We start from the raw sequence: 9,656 nt of genomic DNA, 5'->3' as shown, positions 1-9,656 counted from the left end.
GCTGGCTGGCATGTGGTGCTGGGGGATTGAACCGTGGTCCCTGTGCTTTGCTAAGCTTGTTCTAAGTAGGTGCTTTAGACCACTGAGCCATCTCACAAGAAAAGCATTTTCATTTGGGGGCAAATTTCTTTAAACCCTCTCCCTCCATTTCTTACTTTTTCCTCTTCAGGTCTTCAAAGTTTTAGGAAATTCGTTATCCCTATAAGCTGCCTCTGTCATTCTGTGAACAAAGTTTTTTTTGCAGGATACAGTGGGCTGTAACTGTCTCTGTTAATCTCTAGAGATTAATTTCAAAGGAAAAGTGGAAAGGAGGGCGTTACCACTTCCTCTGTACCTCTCTCTCTCTTTTTTTTTTATGATTGGCGTCAGGCCACAGAGAACCTGGTGAGCTCAGCCTGAGCTTCTGAAAATTTCTTGTGATGTTTTCATTTGACTGTTTGTCAGGGCTACTCTTCTTTTTCTCTGTTATGCACCAGGTTCCAGAAAGATTTAGTCCGTTCTTGGACATCTTCAGCTGAAGAATTTAAAGAGTCATTCATTGACAAAAGAACTTCTTGTCAGACATGGTGATGCACCCCTCAATTCCAGCACTCTGGGAGGCTGAGGCAGGAGGATCACAGGTTTCAGCCCAGCCAGGAGAGCTTAGGGACTTAGCAAGATCTTGTCTTAAAATGTAACAAAAGACGAGGTGTAGCTTAGTATGGAGGCCCTGGTTTTAATTCCTAGCTTTATAGACACACACACACACACACATTTACACACATACATATAATTTCTTGGAGTACATATATACCAGGTACTAGTCTCCTTTCCCAGGCTTGCTTGCCTCAGCAACTCATGTGCCCATCGTTTTTCAGCTACAACTTTTATCTACTTAGTGGTATCTGTTATAGGAGAGGTAGAAAGACATGGATAGTGCTTTGGCTGCTTTAGGATACAGCCATGCTAGCTGTTTAACTAGGTACTAGGCAAAAAGGAAGTCCTTGTAATGCAAAAGCCAGGTGTGGTGACCGTACCTGTAATTCCAGCACTCTGAAGGCTGAGGCGGGAGGATTGCCACAAGTTTGAGGCCATCCTCTGCTACATGGGGAGTTCAAGGTCAACCTGGACTATGTGTAGAGATCTGGTTTCTTTTTTATTATTGCTTTTTAAAGTGGTGAACTTCTAAGTATAGGTTTAGCAAGTGAAATCAGAGTATGAGACTATCTGGGTGTGGTTTGGAGTAAACTGGGGAAGTATGCTACTTTCTAAGGTGCAGTTGATCTCTGATTTTAAGAGAATCCAGAAATCCAGACTTTTCTGTGATACTTCACAGGTGAACCCAGGGCCTTCACACTGAATTACATCCCTGCCCTGCTCCCTTTTTAAAAAGTCTGAAAGACACGTTCTCACAATTTGCCCAGGCTGGCCTTGAATTTGCAGTCATCTTGCCTTAGCCACCTGCAGTGCTGTGATTACAGGTGAACGCCACCAGGCCAGGCTAGAGATGTAGTAGCTGCGTGGATCAAGTAGAACGCGCAGCCCATAGGCTAAGGCGGTAAGCCAAGCAGAGCGTGGTGACCCTGTGTCCTCTTCATTGGCAGGAAGAGATGTCAGGAGAAAGTGTGGTGAGCTCAGCGGTGCCAGCGGCTGCTACCCGTACCACTTCCTTCAAGGGTGCAAGTCCCAGCTCCAAGTACGTGAAGCTGAATGTTGGAGGAGCCCTCTACTACACCACCATGCAGACACTGACCAAGCAGGACACCATGCTGAAAGCCATGTTCAGTGGGCGCATGGAAGTGCTCACTGACAGCGAAGGTGAGCCTTTGTGCCAACTGTCTGCTTCCACTTGTGCACTTGCCGCTGTGCTAGGTGCTGGGGCATGCGTGGGGTGTGGGCTTCTGTCTGCTCTGGAAGACCAGCATTACATGAGCAGCTGTACAGCCTGTTGTGAATTCTGGGTTAGCTCAGCATTCTCAAGTGTGCAGGGAGCCTTGAGAGTGGTGGAGGCTGGATCTGGCCTGGGTGTGGTCAAGGAGGGCCTTCCTGAGGCGGTGACATTGGAGTGAAGATGTGACAAATAGGAGTCACTTAAACAAGAGCTCTGAGTCTTGATGTAATTTTTGATTTGCTCTATGCTTTTGAGCCCCCACCTTCTGGCTTCAGCTTCAATCTCTGTAAAATGGGTTCTAGCCAACTGTCCTAGCTGCTTCCCTTCAATGTTATGACTTTAGACTGATACTTGAGCCTGATGGAGACAGTGTTTTCCCTGGACCTCATTCTCCTAGGATGGGGTCATAACAGACTGGCAGACCTAGACCGGTGTCCCAGCTTCCCTTAGCACTCAGAGATCCTGACCAAGTGCCTTCATCTTTTGACATCTCATTTTCCTTATGTGCTAAATTGAGCACAGTGGGGCTTCAGTGCATAGGAAGTATTCAATACATGTGTGTTCAAAATTATGTTGGTATAAGACAAAGCATCGCTACTTCCTGCCCACCAGGAACAATCGGCACCTGCACTGGCGTGCATGTACTTGGTTGGGTTTAAGTCAGGTCATATGAGATTTAAAACTATCTCCTTCCTTCATCCCTTTGCCTGGAATTGCTTGGGGCCAGGCTACATTACAGCATGGCTTGACCTTACCTTACGTTTCAGTCTGGCCCTCTGCCTGTGCCCTCACATCCCAGGGCAATGGGCTGGGGAGAGCGGGGGAGTTTTGACACACACCCATGCGACTGGGGCCCTAAAGTCTGGTGTATTGTGTTTCACTCTGTGGTTCGGCATGGGCTGCTGGCAGGGGAGGGTGTTTCCCTTTGCTTAAGAAGGCCAGACAGGGTCAGGCTCTGCCTCCCTGGGCTTCCTGTGAACTTGGGTTTCTGGTCAAGTGAGGCTGAAGCCCCAGAACTGCCCAGTGTCTTACCTAGAGAACACTTAACGTTTTATGAGTGGGTGGCTCCCCTTTGCTGCGCCACACCCTATGTGAGATTGTGGAAATCCAGACGGTAGCACTCAGTGGTAGAAGGAAACTTGTTAACTGAGAATCCGGGATCCTTGTGGTTTTTCTTCAGCCCCACCCAGATTTTTTTGTTTTGGGGGATACACTGGAAGAGCAGCCAAGTCTCTCTCTCTTTCTCTCTTTCTGTATTTAGTACAGGGTCTACAGGGTCTCGCTACATAGATGAGACTTGTAGTGATTCTCCTGTTTTCAGCCTCCCAAGCACTGGGATTACAGACGTGTGCCATCATGCCTAGTCTCAGTCGCCGTCTCGGTGTGCCCAAGGGAGCGGGGCCGGCATGGCACATGAGGGATGGAACCCCAGCTGCTGCGCTCTGCCTATGCAGACGCTTTAGTCCGCTGAGCTATCTGGCTGGCCTCCTAGCCAAGTCACTTTGAAAGCTGAGTGGAAGTCTCTTCTAGACTGCCTCACCTGGTAGCCTACAGGACAGTTTTAGGGGTTGACTGCTCGATTTGTCCTGAAGCCCTTTCTGGGCTCCCATGGCTGGGCAGGCAGGCTCTGTATCTGGTCGCCCGGCCATTGTCTGCCTAGCAAGGCCATCCCCTTGCTCTCAGAGCGCACTGCAGAGCCTGACCATGGCCCACATGTTGCCTCAAGTACACCCCTGGGTGCATGTCTGGATAGACTTCCTGTGTTTCACAGCTTCCCTCTGGCCTGGATGCTGGAGGTCTTCAGCTGCAGGCAGAAATGTCATGTGTAGTTCACCCAGGCAAGTAAGTTCAACAGGGCAGCTTGCTAGAACAGAGGCATTGATGGCACAGAGCAGTGTGGGTGATATGTTACTAGGACTTGCTAAAGGGTCTCTAAAAAAGCAGTTGTTTCAGAAGGGCACTGGGGCCAGGGGGGTGAGGAGCCTCCCTTTTGTTCCCTGCCTGTCTGCCTGAGTGCCACACTACATCCACCTAATCCCTACACTACTAGGAGTGTGCCATGGGAGTTGGGACATGGATTTAAGTCCCAGCTCTGCCACATGGTAACAGTCACAGGTCATATTTGTGGATCTGATTGCAGGTGTCAGGCTTGGTGCTAATTTGGACACGTTTACCATTTACTGGGTTTGTGGCATTAGGCAAGTGACTTTCTCTGAGCCTGTCTGTTGTTTGTCAGTTGTGAAGGATAATATTTAGCAGTTATGGGCATAAATGAAGCTTTATAAAGAGTGAGACACAGTGCCTGATCCCGCGGAGGAGCCTTTGTTGTGCCTGGGGCAGGGGTGTGGCTAGGAGAAAGCCTCTTGAGCAGCTGAAGCAGGGAGGGTGGGGAGGACTTCCCTGCTTTGGCCCTTAGGAGTGAAACAATTCCGTGTTATGCCCTACAAGGGTGGCTTCTCTGAGAGGACGCTGGCAGGGAGCAGGCCTTTCCCTGTCTTCTCAGAAAAACTCAGTTATTACAGTGCGAGAAGCTCTATGCAAGTCCTTGTCAATGTCACTATTGGTCCCACGGATGTGTAGTTCCTTCTCTAGGGCCCTTTAGCTCTGGCCTGTGCTCACCTGTTGGGTCATAGTCCTTGCTACCCTTACATGGTTTCCCATCTCTGGCAGATCCTTTTGGAATGAGGAAGTGTATAACTAGATTGAAGAGTCTTTTGTTTTATTTATTTACATTTTTGGTGTTGGGAATTGAACTCAGGACCTTGTGCTTGTCAGGCAGGTGCTGTACCACTGAGCTATATTCCTGGCCCAAGCGCTTTATTTTATTATCAGCATACTCCCCTAAAACAATTAGACCAAGCATAAAGCCTGGCCTGTATGGACCAGGCCTCTTTCTAACTTGTCTGTTTGCCTTTCTCTCTTCCTTGGGTGACCAGTTTTTGACTGTGGGGTCATTAGGTGAATCTCAAGTTTGTCACCCAAGGACTTCAATACTGGTTTCTTGTCCTGGCCCAGAGCTGGGTGTGATAGAGCATTGTGTGGCTGGTGCATTTGAACTTTTTTTTTTCCATGTATGTGTTTGGTATAGGGTCTCACTGCGCCGCTCAGACTTGTAGTGATCCTCCTGTTTTCAGCCTCCCCAGCACTGGGATTATAGATGTGTGCCACCACACCCAGACTGGATCACCTGCTCAGTGCACCCCAGGGGTGGGGCTGGCATGGCATGGGGGATTGGGGATCGAACCCTGGACCCTGCGCTTGCTAAAGCAGGCACTTAATCCACTGAGCTATATCGCTAGCCCTGTGCATTTAAATTTAGAAGAGCTGTCAGGGATTCTAGTGTGCAGTCAGGATCGGGAACCACAAGTGTGGATTTTCCTAGTTATTTTGCCACAGCTGCTTTATGTCCCTAAGTAATGTCCTCTTATGGTGTGGTGTTAAACATTTTATAAGTAGTGCAGTATTGTTTGTGATCCTGCTTTACTTTAGCCAATGTAGCATTCTGCTTGTGACTTTGAACTGTGAATAAATAGCTCTAGTTCAGAAACTTCCCTATGCTAGATGGTTCTGTTTTAGACACTGCCTGCAGTTGATGAAGCCGTGTCCTGTCGCTAGTTATGTACCGTGTTTCCAGTCCCCACTGGAATCTTCACACTCTCCCTGTGCACATGTGATTGCTTTCTATAGTGTCCTTTCTCACCCTTTGCCATGTCGTGGCACACACAGATGATCCTAATTTTTTTTTTTTTCTTTTTTTTTTTGGCAGAACTGGGGATTGAACTCAGACCCTTGCGCTTGCCAGGCAAGTGCTTATTCTACTGAGCCATCTTCCCGGCACCCCTAATTTTAATTTGGTAAATGAGGCTCCAGACTCCCCAGGTCTCAGCTCTCCATCCCAGGGGCTGGAGCAGAGATCTTACCCACCCCTGGGAGCTGTGTCCTAGATTTTAGTCCTGGAAGTGAGCTGCAGGGTAGTGCCCTCGACTTCATTAGATATTGGCAGATCCCTCTCTCGGGGTTGTGTCAGTTTTCACTCCTCCCAGTGGTCTGGATTTTTGTCAGCACTGGGCACTATCAAGCCTTGCAACTGTTGCCAAAATGGTGACTAAGACATCACACTTTGTTGTTTTATTTTATATTTCCTAATCGTTAGTGCATTAAGCATTTTTTATGGTTATTGGTTGTGGTGTTTAGATTTTGTCTTTTATGTCCTAGACAGGGTCCTATTTACACACTGTCCCTTGTTCTTACTACTTTGCAGAAGTACATACTCTATACTATTTCTTTGTGGTTTGATGTTGTCTTGATATTTTCTAGTGTTGGCCTTTTGATACCTCAACATTTTGCACTGTTTGATTTCAGGTCTTATTTACCTTTTTGCGTTTTGTTTATGGTGGTGCAGAGGGTGGAGCGTAAGGTCTTGCACATGCTATGCAAGTACCCCTCAGAGCTGTGCTGTCCAGCTCACGTGCAGGTTTTTGATCTCACTGTGCACGTATGATTATTTTCTGTGGTACCCTTTCTCACCCTTTGCCATATCATGGTGTACACAAATGATCTCAGACCATAATTTTTTTTTTCTTTTTTGACTTGGGACATTTGGCAGCATCCAGAGATACTTTGGCTTGTTATGATTTGGAAGTGGAGTTGCTGCTGGCGTTGAGTGGGTAACAGTCAAAAATGTAGCTAAATACAGTGTATGGGCCTACCCCATATAACAGAAGTATCCAGTTTAAAATGTCAGTAGAGCCAAGGTTGGAGATTCTGCCCCAGAGATTTGGACTCAAGAATGAGGCAGGGTCCTAGAATCTGAATTTGTAGTAATTAGGCAACCATAAAACCACAGAGTATAAATGGTATGGCAAGGAAAGGCTGGTCAGGGAGAGGCCACATATCTCCAGAGACAAGGAATACATGATGTATTTCAGGAATACATGGTAAGCCTAGAAGCCCAGTGCTCCTGGCTGCCAGAGCAACCTTCTCCCTTGGTATGTGAAAGCCACATGAATCTCGGCTGGATTCCAGAACTAGGTGCCATTAGCTCTGTTCTCCAGCCGTAATGACTTGGTAGGCTCATTGTCAAAGACCTAGAGGGCATTTTGAGTGCTACACATCAACCAGCATCGTGCCCTGTGCTTGCTTGCTTATTTATTTATTTATTTATTTATTTTTGCACGTACTATGCAGGTACTCCTCAGAGCTGTGCTGTCATCCTATTCTTTTTTTTTTTTTTTTTCACTGAGCCATCTCCCCAGCCCCTGTCATCCTATTCTTATGTCAGCTCTTTGAGCAGAATAAACTTCTAGACAAGAGAGCTCAAGTGAGAGGAGAGCTGATGCCATCTGTTAGGTGGCCGAGTGGAGTTTCCAGCATAGACTTAAGCTCTTCATCACTGTGACATGCTGTAAGACATCCTGGAGCCCATTCCAGGGTCTACTGGTCTCTGTCTGTCTGCCTAGCTTTCTGGTTGCTGCATGGGTCATTATTCCCAGGCTGCCCGGACTGCAGCAGCCTTTCTAAATAGCTAATGAGGCCAGTGATAGCAGAACATATGTCCCCATAAGCAGGAAGTTGCATGATGTCTGTTAATGGCTTGTATGTAGATGTCCCCCCAAAGCCTCATGCAGTCATAGGTGGGGATTGTTCAGAAGTGGACAGATCTAGATCGTGTGATGCTGGAATTGATTCATGGAATAGTGACAGGCTCAAGGGCACCAGGATTAAGGGTGGGAGTGCTACCCACCCTCAGAAGCCTGGATAAGATAAAAGGGACAGAAATAGCCATGGTCAGTCAGTCCTCGTTTTGCTACCTTCTGCTCGCCATGACTGTTCTGTTCTCTGTGACTCTACCCTGCTTTGGAGCCAGCCTCTACAGACCTCTGCTCCCTTAATTATGGATGTTGGGAATTTTGTCTCAGCAGTGAAAAAAATTACTATGAGAGTGCCTGTTTGCTTTTCTTCATGCAGTTAATTGAGCTGACTGTAAGGGATTCTTGCTTTAAAAGCAACGAAAATATTCTAAAGTCAGAATGTTAATTGAAAACTCAGGGAGAATGTGCCTGGCTCCTTTGCCCTTATTTGTACAAAGTATGATTCCTTCACCACAGGCATTTCCTGACAACATTCTTGAGCTGGACCCCAGTGTCCCAGTCTGCCTATTTGCCTATTCGCTTATGGAAACTCTGGGCTGTCACTTGGGTGATTAATTTTGGGAGCTTTCACCCTTTACCTAACAGCTGAGTTGTCCATGCATCAAAAGCAGATGGATTCTCCCTTGAACAGCTGAATTGAATTTCTTTTCCAGGCCTGAAGTTCTGTAAGTTTCTCACTTGATCCTTGTAGTATAGTCAGTCCTGTGCCTCCCTCTTGGGAAGCTCACTAAATCTCTCTGGGATGGTTTGTTTCTGCGGAAATGCAAGGAATGAGCCATGAAAGGAACACTTGGGGAAATAATACTGCTTTTCCACATCTCATCAGTTTCTTGAAGGAAATAGTTCTAAGGAAACGGTCTAAGGTGGTAACGTTCAGGCCTGATTCTGCCTGCACACGTATTTTATTTATTTACCCAGTAGTGTGTTGATGATGTTTTGTTTGTGAGTTGAAAATCAGGAGATCCATAGAAAAATCTGGATTTCTAGCAGTGTTTGGAACATCAGAGTCCAGCAGTCCTGCGCCCACATTCCTGCCAGACCACTCTTGGCTGGAGCAGTGGAGGCTGTCCTGGAGGCAGGATGTGCTCTCCAGCCAGCTGTCCAGCTGCACTCGCTTGTGCTGATGCAGGCCTCTGTAGACAGCTGAGTTGTGTAAGATATTAAGTTCATATTTTATTGTCTCAGATGTGGAAAGAAGCAGAGTGGGAGAACATCTGGAGGTCAGTGTGAGGGCATTGTGATTTGCCTTGCGTGTGAGGGCCTCTTCCTTCCTCAAAACTAGGGTTGGGCTCCAGGCTACATGTTTGCATTATGCTTTCCCACTTTAGCATTCTTCTTCCTGCTCTGCCCAGGAAACTGTAGTGGTGAGTCGGTGCCAAGTGGAAGGCTCTGGAAGGAGGAGACCACCCTTAAAAGGCCCAGCACCAAAAGGCTGACTAGTTTCAGAAGCTGACTATAGAAATGACCATATTAGCTGATGAATAACTCACATGCTAGTGAATATTCTATAGTGCACTAACATCATGAAAGGACACTTGGCAGGAGCTGGATATGGGAGGCTTGAGGGCAGAGGTAAGTGGCAGGCTTGTGATCTGGTACAGGAGGAAGATGTACTTGGTGTTGTTGGCTCTTGTTGCCCTTTGCCTCGGATGCAAAGCCTGCATGTAGAGAGCGAGTCAGGTCAGGGCACAGTAGGGCTAGGGGGGAAAATGCTGGCTCCTTCTCCCAAACAGGGAACAGGGAGGACAGGCGAGGGGCGTAAAGGGCCTATTTGGGGACATCCTGCCTGAGGTCGTCCTGCTCATAGAGAAGGCTGAGGCTTAACCATCTGTCTGGCGTCTTGTAGTACTTCCCATTGTCTGTTAAGACGTCACTGGTCTTTGCCTCATTTCTTCCTCACTTTTTAGTACCTCCTTTTCTTCCAGGATCCAGTCCTGACTCCTCCAAATGCTACTGGTGACATTGCATTTCAGGAGAGGAATTTTGAAAACCCTCAGGCTCCTTGGTGGAGGTCACATAGTTAGGTGGAACACTGAGACGCAGGGGCGTGGTCTTCTTGTCTCCACCCCCAGTAATTTTTCTGTGCCTGATTCTGGTCAACAGTCAGGACATTTCCCCACATATTTTATTTATTT

General features: G+C 47.4%; 1 protein-coding gene across 2 annotated transcripts in view; it reads left to right on the top strand.

Moving 5' to 3' along the window:
* Positions 1 to 9,656, top strand: part of Kctd10 (potassium channel tetramerization domain containing 10) — a 26,775-nt gene that overhangs the window by 4,794 nt on the left and 12,325 nt on the right. For both annotated transcript variants that reach the window (XM_004636289.3, XM_012515811.2), the window contains exon 2: positions 1,584 to 1,797. In XM_004636289.3, coding sequence (XP_004636346.1) covers positions 1,584 to 1,797 — 214 coding nt within the window. The remainder of the gene's footprint in view (positions 1 to 1,583; positions 1,798 to 9,656) is intronic.

Source organism: Octodon degus, unplaced genomic scaffold (assembly GCF_000260255.1).
Source record: "Octodon degus isolate 3935 unplaced genomic scaffold, OctDeg1.0 scaffold00079, whole genome shotgun sequence".
Classification (NCBI taxonomy): Eukaryota; Metazoa; Chordata; class Mammalia; order Rodentia; family Octodontidae; genus Octodon; species Octodon degus.
The sequence above is the reverse complement of the archived record's forward strand: the minus strand, read 5'-3'. Positions and strand labels throughout refer to the sequence as shown.